General features: G+C 39.4%; 1 protein-coding gene across 1 annotated transcript in view; it reads right to left on the minus strand.

The window, feature by feature from the left end:
• LOC115225280 (deleted in malignant brain tumors 1 protein-like) overlaps window positions 1-22,218 on the minus strand; it is a 58,192-nt gene extending 35,974 nt beyond the window's left edge. Inside the window, exons 1-9 of the mRNA XM_036514097.1 lie at window positions 21,980-22,218; window positions 19,067-19,205; window positions 15,275-15,441; window positions 13,355-13,553; window positions 8,366-8,532; window positions 6,150-6,227; window positions 4,959-5,103; window positions 4,026-4,195; window positions 2,580-2,633 (exon numbers count right to left, since the gene is read on the minus strand). Coding sequence (XP_036369990.1) covers window positions 2,580-2,633; window positions 4,026-4,195; window positions 4,959-5,103; window positions 6,150-6,227; window positions 8,366-8,532; window positions 13,355-13,553; window positions 15,275-15,441; window positions 19,067-19,205; window positions 21,980-22,124 — 1,264 coding nt within the window. The 5' untranslated portion in view covers window positions 22,125-22,218. The remainder of the gene's footprint in view (window positions 1-2,579; window positions 2,634-4,025; window positions 4,196-4,958; window positions 5,104-6,149; window positions 6,228-8,365; window positions 8,533-13,354; window positions 13,554-15,274; window positions 15,442-19,066; window positions 19,206-21,979) is intronic.
• Between the last annotated feature and the right edge of the window lie 4,436 nt (window positions 22,219-26,654).

A 26,654-nucleotide genomic window follows, 5' to 3' on the forward strand; every position in this document is an offset into this window, starting at 1 on the left:
TAAAAATGTCTACGAAGATTCAACGATTTTTAAAAAAATTTACCATCATTTGTTTTCTATTTTTAATGCATTTTTTTGCTATTTTTTGGCTATAACTCTCTAAAAATGCTTATATAGTTATTTCCCTTACAAACCCGAGCAATGCCGGGCGATACTGCTAGTTTATATATATTATCCTTATGGTATTATCTTACTTATTGATGTATATTGTTTTATTCTGTCTTATTCTGTTGGATTTGGATGTTCCTATTTAATATAAATAATTAGTTAATAAATTATATGAATTGGTATTATCTGTAAGTTGATGATTGAAAGAAATCTATTCCTCCATTTTCTTATTTTGTATTATGAATTTGAGGTAAAATATTTTACCTTCGCCCATATAATACAATAATGAAATAATTGCATTGCAATTCTTAGCATTTATGTATTAGCCTCTCTGGGTACTTTATTGGCAGTATATTGGATAAATGTTATCCCATAGTGGGTTACACTCATAACCCCTATCTCACTTTGTACTATATTATATATATATATATAATATATATATATATATATATATATATATATTTTAAAAATATAAATATATGAAATATTTATATTTTTAAAATAAACATACAAATTTCCACACACAAGCACGTAACCTCAAACGTGTCTTCTCTGATGTGAATTTGCTACCCAGGTATCGGTTAACCGAATTATCCATAACAAGATAATTCATTCAACTACTCAAATATATATATATATATATATATATATTATATTAAATTAGAGATAAAACCACTATTAGGCAAATCAAACAATGAAAAACATAAGCCAATACATAAAATTAATTAATTTATATTATTTTAAATATATGGCATGACAATATAGCAAGGATTGTCCATTGAACACTTTGCAACAAGTATGGACTTGACAGAGCAAAAAAGGGGTACGAACATAAACTCAAAGACATCATCGAAAATGAAAATGCAAAGATCCTATGGGATTTTATGATTCAATGCGACCATGAGATAGAGAATAGGAAGCCAGACATAGTCTTAATTGAGAAAGAAAGCAAACGATGCTGGGTCATAGATATAGCGTGCCCAGCTGATAACAAGGTATGCGATAAGGAAGAAAGAAAAGTCGAAAGATATGACAGGTTAGCTTGGGATGTTAAGCAGCTGTGGTAGGGGAAAAAGGTGGTAGTAGTACCAATAATTGTTGGAACACTGGGAACAGTGAGTAAAAATCTTGAAGTACATGGAACAAATAGGGGCTGCAATAAGGGTGGAACACTTTCAGAAAACAGCACTGCTTGGAACCGCTCGAATACTCCGGATGGTGCTTGAAAAATAAGATGTGTTATCTTAGATCATTGGTAGTGAAGAGCTGACACCATAGTACATCTCCAGTGATAGAAACTGTGCAAAGACAATAAATAATAGTGCTTCTACAATCAGTACAAAGCCTGAAATTTTGTGGGAGGGGTCTTGTTGGTTACATCAACCCCAGTGTTTCACTGGTACTTCCGAAAAGATGAAAGGCAAAGTTGACCTCAAACAAATTTGAACTCAGATAAAATACTGCTAAGTGTTTCACTCAGCATGCTAATGTTTCTTATTTCTTTATTGCCCACAAGGGGCTAAACATAGGGGGGACAAACAAGGACAGACAAACGGATTAAGTCAATTATATCGACCCCAGTATGTAACTGGTACTTAATTTATCGACCCCGAAAGGATAAAAGGCAAAGTCGACCTCAGCGGAATTTGAACTCAGAATGTAGCAGCAGACGAAATACCTATTTCTTTACTACCCACAAGGGGCTAAACATAGAGGGGACAAACAAGGACAGACAAAGGGATTAAGTCGATTATATCGACACACCAGTGCATAACTGGTACTTAATTTATCGACCCCGAAAGGATGAAAGGCAAAGTCGACCTCAGCGGAATTTGAACTCAGAATGTAGCGGCAGACGAAATACGGCTAAGCATTTCGCCCGGCGTGCTAACGTTTCTGCCAACTCGCCACCTTGGTATAAATATTGGTATTAACAGTAGTGTCATCATCATCATTATCATCATCGTTTAATGTCCCCCTTTCGTACTGGCATGTGTTGAAGAATTTGACAGGAACTGGCCAGGCAGGAGCCTGTACCATGCTTCTGTATCTGTTTCGGTATGTTTTTTTATAGCTGGATGCCATTCCTAACACCAGCCACCCCGTAAAGGGGCCTGGGTGTTTTTTATGTGGGACTCGCGGAGGTGGTTCAGCAAAATGGACCAAGAGAATAAGTACTAGGCTTACGAAGAATAAGTCCTGGTGTCGATTTGCTCGACTAAAGGAGGTGCTCTAGCATGGCCACAGTCAAATGACTGAAACGAGTAAAAGAGTAAACTTAGCGATTCGGCAAAAGAGACCGATAGAATAAGTACTAGGCTTACAAAGAGTAAGTCCTGGGGTCGATTTGCTTGACTAAAAGCAGTGCTCCAGCATGGCTGCAGTCAAAATGAATGGAACAAATAAAAAAAAGAGTAGCTATGTGTATGTGTGTGTGTGATTATAGAGACAACAATATTTATATCACCTACCTCGTGGGGGTAGAGTGGTGCGAGGGGGATTCACACGAGAATGGTTTGGTTTACCTGAAAATACAGAAAAATATCATTATTACTTTATAGGTGCAAGCATGGCTGCGCGGTAAGAAGGTTGCTTCTGAGTCACATGGTTGTCGGTTCAGTCCCACTGTGTGGCACATTGGGGGTAAATTTGGTTCTGCTATAGCTTCGGAGTGACAAAGCCTTGTGAGTAGATCTTGTGGACAGAAACTGAAAGAAGCCCATTGTATATATGTGTATGTTGTTTGTTCCTTCTCGAGCTATGCCTGGCTCATAAGGGCCGGTTTCCCGGTTTCCTTGGCGTATAGGTTCCCCACCTGGACGGGACGCCAGTCCGTCGCAGGTGAGCTGCAAGATGCAGGAGGAAAGAGAGAAAATTGTGGCGAAAGAGTCAGCAGAAGTTTCGCCATTACCACCTTCTGCCGGAGACACATGGAGCTTAGGTGTTTCACTCATAAACACACTCATCGCCCGGTCTGAGATTCGAACCTGCGATCCCTCGACTGCGAGTCCGCTGCTCTAAACACTAGGCCATGTGTCTCCAAAAAATGTTCCTTCTTGAGCCATGCCAGTCTCATAAAGGCCAGTTTCCCGGTTTCTTGGCGTATAGGTTCCCCACCTGGACGGGACGCCGGTCCTTCACAGATGAGTTGCAAGATGCAGGAGGAAAGAGTGAGAGAAAGTTGTAGTGAATGAGTCAGCAGAGGTTCGCCATTACCTTCTGTCGGAGACGTGTGGAGCTTAGGTGTTTCACTCATAAATACACACATTGCCCGATCTGAGATTCGAACCCGCGATCCCTCGATCACGAGTCCGCTGCTCTAACCACTAGGCCATGTGCCTCCACGTATGTGTATGTATGTATGTGTATATGTATGTATGTGTGTGCATATGTGTGTTTGTGTATTTGTTTGCTCCCCACCAGTGATGGTGTGTTTATGTCCCCATAACTTAATGTTGTAGCAAAAGAGACAGATAAGAAAATAAACAGGCCTTAAAAATATAAAAGGGTTAATTCATTTGATTAAAATTCTTCAAGGTGGTGCCCCAGCATGGCCACAGTCTCACAACTGAAACAAGATAAAAACAACAGATGATGACATACATACATATATGTATGTAGAAACATACAGGCATGGCTAGGAACTGGCACGGCTGTGTGGTAAGAAGCTTGTTTCCCACTATGGTACCAGGTTCAGTCCCACTGCGTAGCACTTGGGAAAGTGCTGTTTACTATATCTCTGGCCAACTAAAGCCTTGTAAGTGGATTTGGTAGACAGAAACTGAAAGAAGCCTGTTGTATATATGTATATATATATTTCTTCTTTTCCTTTTCTTGTTTAAGTCATTTGACTGCGACCAAGCTGGAGCACTGATTTATTTGTATATGTAGGTATCATGGCATAAAGCACTACTTACTGTACGAGCAGATCACACTGGCATCTTCGTGGTGGCCACAATTGCTGTGACCCCACCCAGAGTTGCGGCAGGCAGCTAGGTTGCTTTCATTCCCATTACAGCGGAGATCGTCGAGCCAGATGGGGCCAATTCCGGGGCCATAGCGAGCGAGTTTGAATGGACGGCCATATCTGCAGGAGAGAAAGTGGAAAGGAACAGGGTTAGTTAAAAGGGTAGATTCTGGGTGTGTGTATTCATACATATACACATACACATAAATGCACATACACACAGTGATATTGTGTGGTAAGAAGCTTGCTTCCCAACCACATGGTTCTGGATTCAGTCCCACTGCATGGCACCTTGGACAGGTGTCTTCAACTATAGCCTTGGTTGATGGAAACTGAAAGAATCCTGTCATACATATGTATGTATGTATGTGTGTATGTATGTGTGTGTATGTATGTGTGTGTATGTATGTGTGTATGTATGTGTGTGTATGTATGTGTGTGTATGTATGTGTGTGTGTATGTATTCATGTGTGTGTATGTAAGTATGTATGTGTGTGTATGTATGTGTGTGTATGTATGTATGAATGTATGTATGTGTATGTATGTATGTGTGTATGTGTGTATGTATGTGTGTGTGTATGTATTTGTGTGTCTGTGTTTTCCCCCACCATCGCTTGACAACCAATGCTGGTGTGTTTACATCCCCATAACTTAGCGGTTCAGCAAAAGACACTGATAGAATAAGTACGAAACTTAACAAACCAAAAAAGAAGGCAAGTACCAGAGTCAATTCATTCGACTCAAAATACAGGGCTGGAAAATAACGTCCTGGTTTCAATTTATTTGACTAAGAACTCTTCAAGGCTATGCCCCAGCATGGCCACAGTTTGTTGACTGAAACAAGAGAAAGAAAAGAGTAGGAAAAAGAGCAGTTTGAACTCACATGTATCCCATGTATCTGCACACGACTTGAGCCTCCCGCCAGTCGAACCCATCGTCACACACTGTGCCCCACTCACCACTGTAGTATATCTCGACTCGGCCTGACATCGCGTTCTCCCCATCGGCCAAACGAATCTGGAAGTCAACTGCAAGGTAAAAGAAAGACAACAGCATAGTTAATACAGACATGTGTGTGTGTGTGTGTGTGTGTGTGTGTGTATATATATATATATATATATATATACATATATATATATAGGTGCAGGAGTGGCTGTGTGGTAAGTAGCTTGCTTACCAACCACATGGTTCCGGGCTCAGCCCCACTGCGTGGCATCTTGGGCAAGTGTCTTCTGCTATAGCCCCGGGCCGACCAATGCCTTGTGAGTGGATTTGGTAGGCGGAAACTGAAAGAAGCCTGTCGTATATATGTATATATGTATGTGTGTGTATATGTTTGTGTGTCTGTGTTTGTCCCACTAGCATTGCTTGACAACCGATGCTGGTGTGTTTATGTCCCCATCACTTAGCGGTTCGGCAAAAGATACCGATAGAATAAGTACTGGGCTTACAAAGAATAAGTCCCGGGGTCGAGTTGCTCAATTAAAGGCAGTGCTCCAGCATGGCCGCAGTCAACTGACTGAAACAAGTAAAAGAGTAAAAGAGTAATATATATATATATATATATATATATGTATATATTTTTATATATATATATATATACACACATGATAGATTGTTAGCCACTACACACATTTTTTTCTCTCCTTGTTTCTTTCCTTGTTTTTTTTCTGTGTCCCTTTCTGTAGAAGAGCATAGGCTCAAAACGTAAAAGACCTGGGACTGGCCAAATCCTTGTAAGTGGATTTGGTTGATGGAAACTGAAAGAAACCCTTTGTGTATATAAAAGCGTGTGTGTTTGTGTCTGTATTTTTCTCTGTCCCCTCACTGTCTGGCAACCTATGTTTGTGCATTTATGGCCCTGTAACTTAGTGGCTTGGCAAAAGTGACTGAGAAAATAAGCACCAGGCTAAAAACAAAAAGAAAATTAATAAACACAGATTGATTTGATTGATTGATTTGACTGATTTGATTGATTGATTTGATTGATTAAAATTCTTTACTTTGGTGCTCCAGCATGGCTGCAGACTAGGGACTAAAATAAGTAAAAGATAAAAGATAGAGAGCAACTCACTTCCTGGTTGTGGTGTCTGGCGTGGATGGAGTGTCTCTCCTGTGGTACTGTTCACCTGGGTTGTCGTCGGTATAGGATCTGAAAATGCACCAAACGCAAAGAAGCAAATTAAAAGCACAACAAACTTTACAATGCAAACATGGAGCACAGGCAAGTCTCTTCAGGTTTTCCCTTTTCTGCCCATGCCTTCCCAAAACCCTGAGTCCTCTTGACCCCGATGAAAGACTCCTGTCTGAAACATTGGATGCTCCACTCATCAACAGCATCTCAGTGTGACAGAAGTGGCTCCAGCTGATTTTCCCAAATAATATTAGTCTTCTGTGTCCTTATATAAGGACACAGAAAATGTGTCAAAGCCGACAGGAAACGTCGATGTTTCCTAGGGCTAAATATTAGTTAGTTGGTTAATTTTTTGGCTCAAAAAGCAAAAAGCAAGGCCATGTAGGGGGACATGGAGTTATGTACAGGGTGGTGTTCATGCAAAGAGTTCAGGCCATTTCTGGTCAAGAGAGACTTTGAACCAAGCGGTCGTTGGCATTTTCACTATCTCGTCCGGCAGCTTATTCCACGGATCCGCACCCGGACGGAGAAAGCCCCTCTCCTTCGATTGAGATGAAATCGTCACAGATAGAGCTTTTCGGAGTGACCCCGAGCTGACGCTCTGGAGCAGGAGTGAAGAACAGCTCTTTCGAGAGGTTACACTTTCTGCTTATGATGTCGTGAGCAAGAATGAGATCACCACGGTGTCGTCGTTTTTCTAGAGAATAAAGGTCGAGCGTCTTCAGCCTTTCTTCATAAGACCAAGAACTATGCGGGTAGCCAGCTTCTGGACTCTTTTGAGATGCTGTGGTGTAATTCCCTTACGGGACTGTCACATTGAGTTGACAGTATACGACCACTATAACGCTCCACCACTGCTCATGTCTCTCTGAGAAATTTAGAAATTCAATATTTCTAATTTTGGTAATCAGTAAATAAATTTTACTGAAAATGGGATATATTTGCAGAGAGATTGCAGTCATCTTAACAAGCGAGGCAGGCTACCCTGGTCTGATGATGAGCAATAGACTCAGAAACATATGTCTTCAATATTAGGCGCAGGAGTGGCTGTGTGGTAAGTAGCTTGCTTACCATCCACATGGTTCAGGGTTCAGTCCCACTGCGTGGCACCTTGGGCAAGTGTCTTCTACTATAGCCTCGGGCCGACCAAAGCCTTGTGAGTGGATTTAGTAGGCGGAAACTGAAAAGAAGCCCATCGTATATATATATATGTGTGTATGTGTGTGTGTTTGTGTGTCTGTGTTTGTCCCCCTAGCATTGCTTGACGACCGATGCTGGTGTGTTTATGTCACCCGTCACTTAGCGGTTTGGCAAAAAGAGTCCGATAGAATAAGTACTGGGCTTACAAAAGAATAAGTCCCGGGGTCGAGTTGCTCGATTAAAGGTGGTGCTCCAGCATGGCCGCAGTCAAATGACTGAAACAAGTAAAAGAGAGAGAGAGAGAAAGAGAGTAATATTAGTCTTGTTAATACAGATCACCCTTCTTTGATCCTGTTTTATCTCACACATCGTCCCATTTAATCCTTTCCACTAAGGAAGCCACTCTTCTATCAGCCGAAATTGCGAGGATGATCCGGTTCTTGACTGAGGATAGAAAGCTGTAGGAAAATATGTTTTTTTGCGGGGTCTGAAGGCAGCAAATGGCAGGTCCACCCCGGGTGGCACACACTGTAGCTACCCAGTGCCTCGTCCATACATCCAGACACATCAATGAATGGTGTTATGGTACTCTGAGAGGAGGCGCAATGGCCCAGTGGTTAGGGCAGCGGACTCGCAGTCATAGGATCGCGGTTTCGATTCCCAGACCGGGCGTTGTGAGTGTTTATTGAGCGAAAACACCTAAAGCTCCACGAGGCTCCGGCAGGGGATGGTGGTGATCCCTGCTGTACTCTTTCGCCACAACTTTCTCTCACTCTTACTTCCTGTTTCTGTTGTACCTGTACTTCAAAGGGCCGGCCTTGTCACTCTCTGTGTCACGCTGAATATCCCCGAGAACTACGTTAAGGGTGCACGTGTCTGTGGAGTGCTCAGCCACTTACACGTTAATTTCACGAGCAGGCTGTTCCGTTGATTCGGATCAACCGGAACCCTCGTCGTCGTAACCGACGGAGTGCTAAAGGAAGGTACTCTGAGAGTTCACCTGTGAAACAACTTACCTGAGCAAGCAGCAGATGCGTCTTCGTAATGTCCACAATCCGTCCTTCCCCAACCGTTATGGATACAGCGGAATAAAGAACTCTCGGTGCCAACACAGTGGATATTGTCCATCCAAATGTGACCATTCCCCTCACCGAAACGAGCAAATTGGTAAGCTTCTCCATGACTGAAAGATAAAGAAAATAAGTAAACCGTTTTAGTAATTGTATCACTTATTGTCTTCCATAAGCAATATTTTAATCGTGACTAGGCATTTTTGTGAATATCTACTGAGGTGATGTAAGAAAGATAAATAATTACAATATCTGCTGATCTGGTAGACAGACAGACAGGCAGGCAGGCAGGCAGGCAGGCAGGCAGGCAGAGAGACAGACAGGCAGGCAGGCAGGCAGACAGACAGACAGATAGATAGACAGGCAGACAGACAGACAGATAGAGAGACAGATAGATAGATAGGTAGATAGAGAGATAGATAAGTATATAGATATATAGATAGATAGATAGATAGATAGATAGACAGAGAGAGAGACAGATAGATAGACAGAGAGAGAGACAGATAGATAGATAGATAGATAGACAGACAGACAGAGAGAGAGACAGATAGATAGATAGATAGACAGACAGACAGAGAGAGAGACAGATAGATAGATAGATAGACAGACAGACAGAGAGACAGACAGATAGATAGATAGACAGACAGACAGATAGATAGACAGACAGACAGACAGACAGATAGAGAGACAGATAGATAGAGAGATAGATAAACAGACAGAGAGAGAGAGACAGATAGATAGATAGACAGACAGACAGAGAGAGAGACAGATAGATAGATAGACAGACAGACAGACAGATAGATAGGCAGGCAGGCAGGCAGGAAGACAGACAGACAGGCTGACAGGCAGATAGATAAATAGACAGACAGACAGTGTGTGTGTGTTTTTATTGGTTAAACTGGTAAAATGACCATTCCGAAATACAACAATAAAGAAAATGTTTTCAGTTTATTAGAATTGGCATGAACATCACTAATTCTTGTTTATTTATATCCTCTGATCATCAGTCTACATACCTCTCTATATATTTACCAGTTTATCTATCCTATCTGTTTGTCTATCTATCTATCTATTTACATGTCTATCTGCCTCGAGAGATAAGGTGACTTTTTCATGTGTTCATTTTCGAATTGTCTGAGATGACCTTGGTCTTTTTTGTAGGTTTTTCTTTCCAGGGCTACACCTAAAATGTGAACTTCATTTCCATACTCTTTTACTCTTTTACTTGTTTCAGTCATTTGACTGCGGCCATGCTGGAGCACCGCCTTTAGTCGAGCAAATCGACCCCGGGACTTACTCTTTTGTAAGCCCAGTACTTATTCTATCAGTCTCTTTTGCCGAACCGCTAAGTGACGGGGACGTAAACACACCAGCATCGGTTGTCAAGCAATGCTAGGGGGACAAACACAGACACACAAACATATACATACACATACATACATATATATACGACAGGCTTCTTTCAGTTTCCGTCTACCAAATCCAGTCACAAGGCATTGGTTGACCCGAGGCTATAGCAGAAGACACTTGCCCAAGATGCCACGCAATGGGACTGAACCCGGAACCATGTGGTTGGTAGGCAAGCTACTTACCACACAGCCACTTCTGCGCCTATATATATATATATATAATTAATCAATATAGGGTAGCAAAAATTCAGCAGAAATTATTTTGCCACCAGCGGTCTAGTGAGAAAAAGGAAATAGTCAGAGACTATTAATAAATTCAACAACAAATTAAGGAACGGCCATAATAGGCCGTTCAACCCACTAGAAATAACAGCCAAGGCTTTAACCGCAAAATAGTAGTAATTCCGTAAACCAGGAGAAAATTAAAAAAACATTTACCCTGTTCATCTTTAGACAATGCATTGTTTCATCGTTTTTTAATGGTAAATCAGCCTGATTAAATTAAATCAAGTCAATCTTCCATAGGCCAACAAATTCATCAGTAAAGAAAGCCAGGAGGGAGAGAAATTACACAAGGCAGCAACATTACCGCTTCGGCAATATCTCAATATCTGACCTAAAATTTTCGAACTCATATATATATAGATATATATTATATTTTTATACACCACACAACCCACAGATCCCTATTGATCGAACATTTTTTTTTCTTTGTGTCCCACCCATCCCACCTCGAAAAGAAAAAACTCTACATTGTATTTCGTCCATTTTTATTCTGTGTTTAGCCCTGTGTGGCCACAATAAAAAAGTTATCTATCTATCATTCCATTTGTCTGTCTATCTATCTGTTTGTCTGTCTGTCTGTCTGTCTGTCTATCTACCTGTCTGTCTGTCTATATGTCTATCTATCTGTCTGTCTGTCTGTCTATCTGTCTGTCTGTCTGACTGTCTGTCTGTCTGTCTATTTATCTGTTTGTCTGTCTGTCTGTCTGTCTGTCTATCTGATTGTCTGTCTGTTTGTCTATCTGTTTGTCTGTCTGTCTGTCTGTCTGTCTGTCTGTCTGTCTGTCTGTCTGTCTGTCTGTCTGTCTATATGTCTATCTATCTGTCTGTCTGTCTATCTACCTACCTGTCTGTCTGTCTGCCTGCCTGTCTGTCTGTCTACCTGTCAGCCTGTCTGTCTTCCTGCCTGTCAGCCTGTCTATCTATCTGCCTGCCTGTCAGCCTGTCTGTCAGCCTATCTATCTGTCTGTCTGCCTGCCTGTCAGCCTGTCTGTCTGTCTGTCTGTCTGTCTGTCTGTCTGTTTATCTATCTATCTATATATCTATATACTTATCTATCTCTCTATCTATCTGTCTCTCTACCTGTCTGTCTGTCTGCCTGTCTATCTGTCTGTCTGTCTGCCTGCCTGACAGCCCGTCTATCTATCTGTTTATCTATCCATCTGCCTGCCTGCCTGCCTGCCTGCCTGCTGCCTGTCTGTCTGTCTGTCTACCAGATCAGCAGATATTGTAATTTTTTATCTTTCTTACATCACCTCAGTAGATATTCACAAAAATGCCGAGTCACGATTAAAATATTGCTTATGGAAGACAATAAGTGATACAATTGCTAAAACGGTTTACTATGGAAGTCAGGAAGGAGATTTAGCATGATATTAAAAATTAAACATTACACTTGGCTTACTCTGTGATTTTTAGCCTAATCCATTAAGATGCTTTTTTTATGAAAAAACATTCGAGCGAGGTCGTTGCCAGTGCCGCTGGACTGGCTCCTGTGCAGGTGGCACATAAAAAACACCATTTGAGCGTGGCTGTTGCCAGTATCGCCTGACTGTCCCTCGTGCCAGTGGCATGTAAAAGCACCCACTACACTCTCGGAGTGGTTGGCGTTAGGAAGGGCATCCAGCTGTAAAAACACTGCCAAATTAAGATTGGAGCCTGGTGCAGCCTTCTGGTTCACCAGTCCTCAATCAAATCGTCCAACCCATGCTAGCATGGAAAACGGACGTTAAACGATGATGATAATGATATATATATATATATATATATATATATAGGCGCAGGAGTGGCTGTGTGGTAAGTAGCTTGTTTACCAACCACATGGTACCGGGTTCAGTCCCACTGCGTGGCACCTTGGGCAAGTGTCTTCTACTATAGCTTCGGGCCGACCAAAGCCTTGTGAGTGAATTTGGTGGACAGAAACTGAAAGAAGCCCTTTGTATATATGTATATATATATGTATATGTGTATATATGTATATGTATATATATGTATATGTATGTATGTGTGTGTGTTTGTGTGACTGTGTTTGTCCCCCTAGCATTGCTTGACAACCAATGCTGGTGTGTTTATGTCCCCGTTACCTAGCGGTTCGGCAAAAGAGACCGATAGAATAAGTACTGGGCTTACAAAAAGAATAAGTCCCGGGGTCAATTTGCTCGACTAAAGGCGGTGCTCCAGCATGGCCGCAGTCAAATGACTGAAACAAGTAAAAGAGTAAAAGAGTAAAAGAGTATATATTTAGAGAGAGAGAGAGAAGAAAAGAAATGAAGTAATAATTAACAATGAGAAGTTGATCATTGGTGTTTAAAAGTCATTATTTAATTGTAGTTCGGATCCATTTACAGCTGTTTCTGTTTATCAAATCGAAGTAAATTCACATTTACCTGGTTACATTTAAGAAACATCTTCAGGGTGAATTTAGAGGGAAATGAAAGGAAAAGAAAAAGGGCAAAAAACTTCAAGTCTTTCGGCTTACATTGAGGTAATACACCAGGAGTGTCTACAGATACATCTATCCCTTAGATGGTTGCATAACCTCTAAATTATATTTTGCTTAACGCATATATATATATCCATACACACATACAAACATATACATACATATACAAACACACACACACACACACACACACACACACACACACAACACACACACACACATACATAAATACACACATGCACACACATATATCCATCCCCTCCTCACCGTGGTGAGGACGCCGGCAACGGGTAGTGTCAGAGCTATGCCGTCGGGAACTTCGGTTCCTGCTAAGGGCCACCCAAGGCGAATTGGTCTGACACCAAGTGGTATTAGGGCCACAACCCAGCAGACGGGGCTCTGGTGAAAATCCTCAGAGTGTCTGTTTCAGCAACCAGTGGCTCCTCGGTTGTTCTGTCCCTGCGTCTGCGGACAATCTGCAGCAATCAGGATGTCTCCACATCCGGGATTGTTGGGGACCGCTTGTGAAATCCACATATTCCCACAAAACTTCTTCCATGAGTAGAAGAAGCTGACTCAACCCGCCCAGGGTGAATGTTGCCACAAGTACAAGTACATATATTTATACATTATATGCACACACACACACATACATAAATACACACATGCACACATATATATATACACATATTTATACATTATATATATACACACACACATACATTCACAAAGACACAATCAAAATATGAAACGGAGAAGAAAGGCCAAAATTTGAACCCGCATCGCCAGGTTTACACTTACTTGTATCCGAGTTGCCGACACACCACTGTTGCATCACGCCAGTCCCAATCATCGTCACACACTGTGCCCCAGGCACCGTCATGGTACACCTCCACCCTTCCTGCCTGAGGGGTTGAACCTCCAACCAGACGAATTTCTCCAATGACTTCAATGTCAAATATAATTGGTTCCAAAGTTATATTCGAAGTCTGGAAGGTACCTGGTAATAGTAACAAGATATGGTTAGGAGGTGGTGGCCAATTATTAATATCGTTATGATTTAAAAAATCTTTTTTCTTATTACTAACTAGCAGTACCGCCCAGCGTTGCTCGGGTTTGTAAGGGAAATAACTATATAAGCATTTTTAGAGAGTTATAACAAAAAAATGCATTAAAAATGGGAAAAAAATGATGGTAAATTTTTTTTTAAATCGTTGACTCATCGTAGACATTTTTAGAGAGTTACTTCCCTTATATAATATCGAAAAAATGTATTAAAATGGAAAAAAATGATGGTAATTTTTTTTTTAAATCGTAGACTCATCGTAGACGCGCGCTAATACTCAGAAGGGCTCGATATGAATCACGACTATAAGATACCCGGTTTTGGTTAAACTGCACCGCAAAATGTGGGAGTAGTTAGGAATCTAAATCGTAGGAGACAGACAGACACACAACTTGACTTTTATATATAAAGATATCATCATCATTATTATTATTATCATGTATTTTCATTCTTTCAATTTTGTTTCCATTTCTTACCGAGTGTCTTCCCGACACCTAGGGCAAAGAAACTCATTGTATGCATTGGTAGGCCATTAAAATAAACACACCAGATTGTTCATTTACAAAATCAAGAAAAGAAAGAAATTTACATGAGTTGTAAACCCTTTGTATCGTCCTGTTTTACCCTCTAAATGTGTCTTTATATTAGCCATTGTGGTCAATAAAAGAATTTGTTATTATTATTATTATTGAGTGAGAGAACAGTGCATGCCATCAAAGTGACACTGGGGTAAAATATACAAAGCCCAGTATACCCACCATGACCACCCGTCTAATGAGGATACACCAGGCACATGCATCACAACCATATGAGCGCGACATGGTGATCTGATATCAAGATAAACAGCGCATGACCTTGCAGGTAGGGCCCAGTTAGAATTTTCTTCAGGTCGAGTAGCCCATCCCGCTTAAAAGGTCCCTGAATAAGGGTTGTTTAAGGATGTTGAAAGAACCACCCATGTTTCCAGAGGTGAATTATTCAAGCCCCAAAGAATCCCTCTCAACACATGGCTATGATGCTCCCCTACTACTTCTGCTCGTGATCAGAGATGCACATATCGTAAGCCACTAAGGGACATGCTCAACTGGTTAAGGTCAAACAACTGACAAGCAAATCTGTGGTATTGAGCAGAATATTTGCTGTAGCCCATCTTTTTATACCAAGACAAAACAATGTACATGATAACACTTCCAATCAGTTGAGATTATTATTATTATTATTATTATTATTATTATTATTATTATAAAGGTGGAGGGCTGGCAGAATCATTAGCATGCCAGGCAAAAATGCTTAGCGGTATTTTACCTATCGCTACGTCCTGAGTTAGATAGACAGACAGGCTGACAGGCAGAAAGACAGACAGATAGATAGACAGATAGACAGGCGGACAGGCAGGCAGACAGATAGACAGACAGGCTGACAGGCAGGCAGATAAACAGACAAACAGATAGACAGACAGACAGATAGACAGACAGACAGGCTGACAGGCAGATAGATAGACAGACAAACAAATAGACAGACAGACAGACAGTGCGTGTGTTTTTATTGGCTAAACTGGCAAAATGACCATTCCTAAATACAAGAATATAGAAAATGTTTTCAGTTTAGACACACACACCCATATAAAGTGAGAGATGAGAGATATGAAGCCATACTTGAACACACAACCCCAGCATCTTCGTAGTGGCCACAATCGTGTTGTCCCCATCCATTGGTACTGCAGTTTAGTAAGCTGATCTCAGATCCTTTACAGTTCACATTGTCCATCCAGATCTGACCTGTTCCGGCACCATATCTTGCTGACGGGACTGGACGACCATCACTGAAACGAATAATAATAATAATAATAATAATAGTGGTGGTGGTGGTAATAATAGTAGTAGTAGTAGTGGTGGTGGTGGTGGTTGTGGTGGTGATGGTAGTAGTTGTGGTGGTGGTGGTAGTAGTAGTGGTGGTAGTGGTGGTGGTGGTTGTGGTAGTAGTAGTAGTAGTAGTAGTAATAATAATAAAAAAGATCTTGAAATTGAAATTAGCAAAATGTGGAACCTGAAGACTAAAACAATACCTGTTGTCATAGGTGCCCTAGGAATGATAGCAAAAGGGGCTGATTGTTATAGCTAGCTCAGATACCAGGAAACCCCAAAATGGCAGAAATTCAGAAGATAGTGCTCATGGGAACTGCTCATATCCTACGCAAAATACTTTCTATGTAATCTCAAGTTTTAAAACAAACATAATTTTCTTATGGTTTCTTAAACATTCTCTAGAACAACACTATGTACAAAACCAAATATATGGCACCCTAGGCATAACACCAACATGAACTTCCAACTTGTTGTCTCTTGAGGTCTCTGGGTGAGATTTGGAGCTAACTTGTGCAAATGTAAAGCAAAAGTCAAACATTAAAAATAATAATATGGTTCAATTTCGAAATTGGAATTGAAATTGAACCAATCCTATGACTGGCACCCGGCAGTCGCCAGGATCGCTGGACTGACTCCTGTGCAGGTGGCAAGTAAAGAAACACCATTTCGACCCTGTGCTTGAGGAGATCCATTGAGTCAAGTACACCGACATCAAAAATCGATGGAAACTGCAGTTGTGATCCCTGTGCCAGTGGCACATAAAAAGCACCATCCGAATCGTGGCCGATGCCAGCGCCACCTTGACTGGCTTTCGTGCCAGTGGCACATAAAAAGAACCATCCGAATCGTGGTCGATGCCAGTGCCGCCTAGACTGGCTTCCAAGCCGGTGGCATGTAAAAAGCACCATCTAAATCGTGGCCGATGCCAGCGCCACCCTGACTGGCTTCCGTGCCGGTGTTGCATAAAATGCACCAATTCGATCGTGGCCATTGCCAGCCTCGCCTGGCACCTGTGTCGGTGACACGTAAAAAGCACCCACTACATTCATGGAGTGGTTGGCATTAGGAAAGGCATCCAGCTGTAGAAACACTGCCAGATCAGATTGGAGCCTGGTGCAGCCTTCTGGCTTCCCAGACCCTGGTCGAACCGTCCAACCCATGGAGAACGGACGTTAAACGATGATGATGATGAACCGTCCAATACAGTTTTAACATCATTGACTGAAATCTAACAGAACTCCAACAGGAACACAATATCTAAAAACTTGCACTACCCAAAGCAGACGTTGATCATCTGTACCTGTCTAGAAGTAATGGGGGGGATGATGAACGATGTAGGTTGAACTGTGCTATTATAAGACCTCCACAATAGCAATGAAAAAGTACTTATCTAGTACAGAGGACTGAATGCTGTAGCGTGTCTGCAAACACAAAGGCAGCAAAAAATCACATTTACAAAAAATTGGTTTCTCTCCAATTTTTTGTAAACTCTTAAACATATCTCCTTCAGTATATATATATGTATATATATATATATATATATATAGTGTAATAAATAAAATATATGCATACATACAAACATATATGTACGTACCTACATCTACATGTATATATACATGCATATATAAATATATATACGTGAGTACAGGACACCACAACTAGACGTAGAACTCAACGAAAACGGAAAAGCCATTTTTTTACAACAGAAAAACAGAGTACAGGACATACTACACAAGGAAAAATCCCCTTCATCAGCTGTCACTAGTTCGACTCTAGCGTGTTTCGAAGGCAATATATATATATATATACACACACACATACATATATATATATATATATATATATACACACATACATACTACCAGGTGGTGAGCTGGCAGAAACGTTAGCACGCTGGGCGAAATGCGTAGCCGTATTCAAATTCCACCGAGGTCAACTTTGCCTTTCATCCTTTCGGGGTTGATAAATTAAGTACCAGTTACGCACTGGGGGTGATGTAATCAACTTGATCCGTGTGTCTGTCCATGTTTGTCCCGTCTGTGTTTAGCCCCTCGTGGGTAATAAAGACATATGTGTATATATGTATATATATATATATATATATATATATCACCGTGACCGACCAGGCTATCAGATGTTGCTACACATCGCTGGTCACAATGCGCTTTGCACTGTTTTAGCCTTCAAATGACGCCACCCCGCTGGCCACCCCGCTGGCTAAGCGAGCAGGCCTATATATATATATATACTACCAAATAAACATGACTTTTATTAAACTCCTAATACTTTTTTGTTGAATATTTTCTTAAATACTTTCTAGTAAACTGTTTTTAACATTTTCTTATTATTACCAAAGAATGTATATATGTATTTTAATACTTTTGTGACAACCAGTACTTAACACAACAAAGCTTTTACAAAGCTTTACATTTTACTTTTGACAATCTTTTTCTAAGAAAGTAAAACCGGTCAAGAGAATAAACATCTTTAAAATTGCATTTTCAAACCTTCTTTCATATATGTTTCCACTCGTGCGGTATCTTACAACTCTACTTTGTTATACACACACACATATATATATATGTATATACACACAACACCTTTCTTTCTGGCTGTGTGGTAAGTAGCTTGCTTACCAACCATATGGTTCTGGGTTCAGTCCCACAGCATGGCACCTTGGGCAAGTGTCTTCTATCATTCCTTCAGGTTGACCAAAGCCTCGTGAGTGGATTTGATTAGATAGAAACTATGTCTGTGTGTCCTTGTGTCTGTTTGTCTCCCCACCATTGCTTGACAACCAGTTTTGTAATGTTTACATCCCCATAACTTAGCAGTTTGGCAAAAGAACACCCATAAAATAAGTACCAGGTTCAAAAAAAGAACTACTGGGATTGATTTATTCGTTTGACTGAAAATTGAAGGTGGTGCCCCAGCATGGCCACAGTCTAATGACTGACACAAATAAAAGATTGAAGATAAAAAATATCCAAAAGCAAGTTAAGGAATTAATTACTAAGTAATTAATTAATTAATAAGTAATATCTATTCTTTCATTCTTCCACTCACTCTTTTACTCTTTTACTTGTTTCAGTCATTTGACTGCGGCCATGCTGGAGCACCGCCTTTAGTCGAGCACATCGACCCCAGGACTTATTCTTTGTAAGCCCAGTACTTATTCTATCGGTCTCTTTTTGCCAAACCACTAAGTGACGGGGACATAAACACAGCAGCATCGGTTGTCAAGCAACGCTAGGAGGACAAACACAAACACACACACACACATATATATATATATATATACATATATACGACGGGCTTCTTTCAGTTTCCGTCTACCAAATCCACTCACAAGGCATTGGTCGGCCCGGGGCTATAGCAGAAGACACTTGCCCAAGATGCCACGCAGTAGGACTGAACCCGGAACCATGTGGTTGGTTAGTAAGCTACTTACCAGACAGCCACTCCTTTTGTAAAAAAAAATTGTACATCTAAGTGTTTGACAAATGCCTTATATATACATATATGAGCCTTGAGATTAAAACAGGAGGAGGTGACCCCTTACAAGGATAAGGGTCTACTTACGTGTATCCCAGCATATGGCACACAACGTTGGCCTCTCTCAGGTCCCAGTCATCGTCACACACTGTGCCCCATTGACCGCCATAAAACACCTCCACACGACCAACATTCGGTACATCTCCTCCAACCAGACGTATTGTCCCTGAAAATATAAACAAGAGAAAATGGTTAAAAATACAATATTATATGAGGGAATATTATTCCAAACTTACAGGGAAAAATGCAATTTAGAAAAACTAATGTATCTATCTATATATATATATATATACATACATACATACATACATGAGGAGGTGCTGAAAAGTTCCTGGCTTTGAGGTTATTGCGAAAGGCCTGGTTGGAGGCCAAACATTCCTAGTTGTTTTAAAGGGCTTAGAAAAACTGAAGGACCACTGCAATAAGCGTTTGAAACTGAGAGGAGAATATATTGAATGAAGTCATAATCAACTGATTATTGAGTATTTTCTTTTACTCAAAGCCAGGAACTTTCCACAGCCCCTGTATACTCTTTTACTTGTTTCAGTCATTTGACTGCAGCCATGCTGGAGCACCGCCTTTAATCGACCAACTCGACCCCAGGACTTATTCTTTTTGTAAGCCCAGTACTTATTCTATCGGTCTCTTTTGCCGAACCGCTAAGTGACGGGGATGTAAACACACCAGCATCGGTTGTCAAGCAATGCTAGGGGGACAAACATATATATATATATGTGTGTGTGTGTTTGTCCCCCTAGCATTGCTTGACAACCGATGCTGGTGTGTTTACATCCCCGTCACTTAGCGGTTCGGCAAAAGAGACCGATAGAATAAGTACTGGGCTTACAAAAAGAATAAGTCCCGGGGTCGAGTTGGTCAATTAAAGGCGGTGCTCCAGCATGGCTGCAGTCAAATGACTGAAACAAGTAAAAGAGTATACAAGGGGCTGTGGGAAAGTTCCTGGCTTTGAGTAAAAGAAAATACTCAATAATCAGTTGATTATGACTTCATTCAATATATTCCCCTCTCAGTTTCAAACGCTTATTGCAGTGGTCCTTCAGTTTTTCTAAGCCCTTTAAAACAACTAGGAATGTTTGGCCTCCAACCAGGCCTTTCGCAATAACCTCAAAGCCAGGAACTTTTCAGCACCTCCTCATGTATGTATGTATGTATGTATATATATATATATATAGATAGATACATTAGTTTTTCTAAATTGCATTTTTCCCTGTAAGTTTGGAATAATATTCCCTCATATAATATATATATATATGATTAATCCGCCAAAATTGTGAGGATGAATCCGGTTCTTGACTAAAGATAAAAGGCTTCGAATGACCCATCCGTGTATTTTTTGTAATGTCTATCTGGATGTTTTGTTGTCCCTTTTTGTATCACCTAGTTGTCCGGATGTTTTGTGTTCTTGTCCCATTTTGTATTTTATTTTATATATATATCATCATCATCATATATATATATGTATGTATTGTGGTTTCGATTCCTGGGCCGGGTGACGCGTTATGTTCTTGAGCAAAACACTTCATTTCACGTTGCTCCAGTCCACTCAGCTGGCAAAAGTGAGTAATGCTGTGATGGACTGGCGTCCCGTCCAGCTGGAAAACGCATACACCGTTGAAACCAGGAAACCGAGCCCATGAGCCTGGCTAGGCTTTAAAAGGGCATGCATACATACATACATAATATATATATATATATATATATATTATATATATATATATACATATATATATATACATATATATCATCATATATATATATATACGTATGTATGTGTGTGTGTATATATGTATATATATATATATATATATATATATATGTAAGTATGCATGTGTGTATATATATATCCCTCTCTCTCTTTCAGAGAGGCACTGAGCAGCTACACGCACACATACACACATGGCAGTAGCTCCCACCTACCGAATTCAATCACAAAGCTTCGGTTGGCTCGGGGCTATAGCGGAAGACACCTGCCCAAAGTGCCACGAGGTGGGACTGAACCCGAAACCATGCAGCTAGGAAGCAAACTCCCTAACCACACAGCCATGCCCACGCCATCATATATATATATATGTGTGTGTTTGTGTGTATGTATATATATATATACTTTTTAATTTCAATGGAGGCAATGCAGGCAGAAACTAGAGGAACATAATTAATAACCACACTTGAAAATCAAATATATTCATATATTCTTCCACATTTACAAAACAGATATATAAATTCCAAATATATAAATATAAAAATATATATAAACAACGACGATGATGATACATATATACATACATACATATATACATACATACATATATATATACATACATATATACATACATACACACATACATACATACATATATACATACATACACACATACATAAATACATACATACACACTTACATACAATACATACATACATACATACACACACACATACATACATACACACATACATACATACAATACATACATACATACATGCATATATACATACACAAATACACACATACACGCATACATACAATACTTACACACATACATATAATACATACATACATACACACATACACACATACATACACACATACATACAATACATACATACAATACATACATACACTACATACATACAATACATACATACATACAATGGGCTTCTTTCTGTTTCCATCTACCAAATCTACTCAGAAGACTTAGATCAGCCCAGGGTTACAGCAGAAGACATTTGCTCAAGGTGCCCCACAGCAGGACTGAACCAAGAACCATGTGGCTGGGGAACAACCTTCTTAACCACACACCAATTAATTACTAATTTCAACAAAAAAATACCGAATTCCTTAATTTGGCAATTAGGAACAAACGACTAAATTCCTTTGTTACTACAGAAGTAGAAAATAAAAAAATAAAAAGCGCCACCTACCTGTATAGTCAGCAGTTATTTGTTGAGTATGAGGTAAATCGGTCTCTGTTTGGGATTCGGTTGGCACTTCCAACATGGCCATCACTGCAGAAGCCTGTAGAACCAACTGCATCAGATGCATCGTGGCACCTGTGTTGATCTTCATTTTCTTTGCTTCAAACAGTTTTGTTCTTGTTCTTCTTCTTAAGATGATGTCAGCAATGATGAAGATACCAGCTATTATTATTATTATTATTATTATTATTATTATTATTATTATTATTATTTTCCTTTCTTGTCTTTTTCAAGGATTTTTTTTTTTCCTGTTTTTGTTTTTCAGGAGAGAAGGGGAGGAAGAAAACAATCAAAGCACACACAAACAAATATGAATCACCCTCGGAAGACAGGATCTCTTAAGCAAGTCTTTCAACTTCACCCGCCTCTTAAAACGTAAATTTCATTCACTAACCACTACTGACCAAAAACAACCAAGAAAAATCCCCCTGAAAATACAAGTTGTTAAAGGGAGAGAGAGATGGAGACTGAGAGGAAGTAAGAGTCCTGACCCCTACCAGATAAAATTTTTTACAATATGGATATAAAAGAAATTCAGACCCCTACAAAATTCGCTCACACTTTCTTTCTCGTTTTCTTTCGTCTGTCTCCTGAGGTTGGGACATTGGCAGTAGAGCAAACCTTTGGTTCTTCGTATCTCTGTCCAACTGTGTCTCTTCACTTGCGGCTCCTACTTGATTCCAAAGTTCTTTAATTCATCAATATTAATATACGATTGTCTGTTTGTCTGTCCCTGTGCACGAGTATATATATGTATGTATGTATGTATGAAAGGATGTATAAACTCAACCAGCACAATCAAAGAATCAGCGAAGACCCAGCCAGTTTGACTATGCACACATCTGTATACACACTCATATGCATATATATATAAATAAATATATATATATATACACTCACTCACAAATGTACTCGCATACACTTTGCAAGAAGTCCCTAATTACAGGTAGATGTGTAGAGGAGGGTCTACAGTAATTAAAACAGAGGCTTTTTATAATTATTAATTAACTGCCTCACTCTCTTCATACAGATAAAGAGACAGACAGACTGACAGACACACAGACATGGATAGGTAAGTAATTGCCTTTACATATGCCCTCCTGTTTCTCTCACTCTCTCTGTGTATATAATATTATATGTATATAATATTATATATATATATATATATATATATATATATATATACACGCTCACACACTCTCTCTCTCTCTCTCCTTTTGTATGGTGACTTTCTCTAAGTGCCCTTCGCTTTCTCTCTCAGACTATCTCAGTAGCAGAACCATTTCATCAAACCTAATCCCTTATTCAGTCGTCACAGGTTCAATTCCAGCCAGAGACGTATCTATATTCAAACACTTCTTGACAGCACACTGTATTCTAAATGTCGCCGCTCCAAAGGTGCCCTTCCACCCTGTCTTCTCTCTATCTCTCTAAGTGTCTCTCTCTCTCTCTGGTCAGTCTTCACCTTGCAGGTTCGACTGAATTGCGCGCGCGGGCCATTTGGTATATAAACTGCAGTCATGTGATGTCATATGACTGCTGCTCGACCAATCAGAGTCCTTATCTGCTGTGACACATTGTTCTCTTTTTCTATGGCCCTGAAATTCTTCATCTGTCTCGATGTGCAATATATGTGAATATAGATAAATACACACACACACAAATATATATATATATATATATATATATGTATGTATGTACGTATGTACGTATGTATGTATGTATGTCTATAGGCACTCATAGATTTCTGTGTGTGTGTGAATGTAGGTAAATCTATCTATCTATCTATCCATATATATATATATATATGTATGTATGTATGTACACATACATAGATTTCTGTGTGTGTAGGTAAATCTATGTATCTATCTATCTATCTATCCATATATATGTATGTACGTACGTATGTATGTATGTTTGTATGTATATACGCACACATAGATTTCTCTGTGTGTGTGTGAGTGTAGGTAAATCTATCTATCCATATATATATACGTATGTATGTATGTATACACATATAGATTTCTGTGTGTGTGTGAGTGTAGGTAAATCTATCTCTATTCATATATATATATATGTATGTATGTATGCATGTATGTATACACACACATATAGATTTCTGTGTGTATGTGAGTGTAGGTAAACCTATCTATCCGTATGTATGTATGCATGCAAATACAGATACAAATCAGTGTGTGTGTGTATTCTTTTACTTGTTTCAGTCATTTGACTGTGGCCATGCTGGAGCACTGCCTTTTAGTCAAAGAAACCAGGACCCCAGGACTTATTCTTTGTAAGCCTGGTACTTATTCTATCGGTCTCTTTTGATGATCTGCTAAGTTATGGGTTCATAAACACACCAACACGCACACACAAATATATGTATATATATATATATAGCTATATATATATATATTTGCACGACGGGATTCTTTTAGTTTCTCTCTACCAAATCCGCTCACAAGGTTTTGGTTGGCCCAAAGCTGTAGCAGAAGACACTTGCTCAAGGTGCCATGCTGTGGGACAGAACCCAGAACCATGTAGTTGGAAAGCAAACTTCTTACCACACAATTATGTCTGCACCTATACACACACATATACATACATACACATATACACAAACTTACACACACATACATATATACATACACATACACACACATATATATATATACATACATATATACACACACATATACATACATACATATACACACATACATATACACACACTTACACACACACACATACATATATACGTACATACATACAAACACACATATATATGTATATACATATACACACACATATACGTACATGCACATATACAAACTTACACACACACATACATATATACGTACATACATACACACACACACATATATATGTATATATACATATACACACACACACACTTACACACACACATACATATATACGTACATACATACACACACATACATATATACGTACATACATACACGCACACACACATATATACATCTATATGTATGCATATGCAAATATATATATGTATATATATATATATATATACACGTATATATATATATATATATACGTATATATATATATATGTATGTATATATATATGTATATATATATATATGTATGTATATATATATGTAATATATATATATATAATATATATATATATATATATATAGATATATATATATTATATAGATATACGTTATATATTATATATATATATATATAGATATATATATGTAGATATATATATATACGTATATATATATATATATATATAATATATATATATATGTAGATCTATATGTATATATATACGTATATATATATATATATGTATATATTATGTATATATATATGTATATCTATATATGTATATATATATATATATATCTATATATAGTAGATATATATGTATATATATCGTATATATATCTATATACATGTATATATATATAGGTATATATATATGTATATATGTTATATATATATATATATATATATAATATATATATATATTATACAGGAGCAGTCCGTCGTTTACGACGACGAGGGTCCCAGCTGATACGATCAACAGAACAGCTTGCTCCTGTAATGAACGTGCAAGTGGCTGAGCACTCCACGGACATGGGTACCCTTAACGTAGTTCTCAGGGAGATTAAGTGTGACACAAAGTGTGACAAGGCTGGCCCTTTTGAATTACTGGTACTACTCATTTTCGCCAGCTGAGTGGCATATATGTATATATGTAGATATGTGTCCCTTTCTGTCTAAGGGCATAGGTTCGAAACGTAAAAGACTTTCTCACTTCCCAAGCGTTAAACTAATACATTTGTCTGTTGTTTACACACCTGCCATCGTCTTTTGTTTTTGTTTATTTTTTTGTAAATTCCAAATATATTCTTTTATTCTTTTACCTGTTTCAGTAATTTGACTGCCGCCATGTGGTAACACCACTTTATAGGGTGTCAGTCAAAGAAATTGAACTCAGGACTTATTCTTTGTAATCCTAGTACTTATTTTATCAATATCTTTTGCTGAATCGCTAAGTTACAGTGACATAAACACACCAGCAATGGCTATGAAGCAATGGCAGGGGAACAAACACAGACACACACAAATATATATATCATCATCATCATCATCACATCATCATTTAACGTCCGCTTTCCATGCTAGCATGGGTTGGACGGTTCAACTGGGGTCTGGGGAGCCCGAAGGCTGCACCAGGCCAGTCAGATCTGGCAGTGTTTCTACAGCTGGATGCCCTTCCTAACGCCAACCACTCCGAGAGTGTGGTGGGTGATTTTATGTGCCACCGACACAGGTGCCAGACGAGGCTGGCGAACGGCCACGCTCGGATGGTGTTTTTATGTGCCACCTACACAGGTGCCAGACGAAGCTGGCGAACGGCCTCGCTCGGATGGTGTTTTTATGTGCCACCGACAACAGAGGCCAGACAAGGCTAGCGGCGACCACGCTCGGATGGTGTTTTTATGTGCCACCGACACAGGTGCCAGACGAGGCTGGCGAACGGCCACGCTCGGATGGTGTTTTTATGTGCCACCTACACAGGTGCCAGACGAAGCTGGCGAACGCCGCTCGGATGGTG

This window comes from Octopus sinensis, linkage group LG27, assembly GCF_006345805.1.
Source record: "Octopus sinensis linkage group LG27, ASM634580v1, whole genome shotgun sequence".
Taxonomy (NCBI): domain Eukaryota; kingdom Metazoa; phylum Mollusca; class Cephalopoda; order Octopoda; family Octopodidae; genus Octopus; species Octopus sinensis.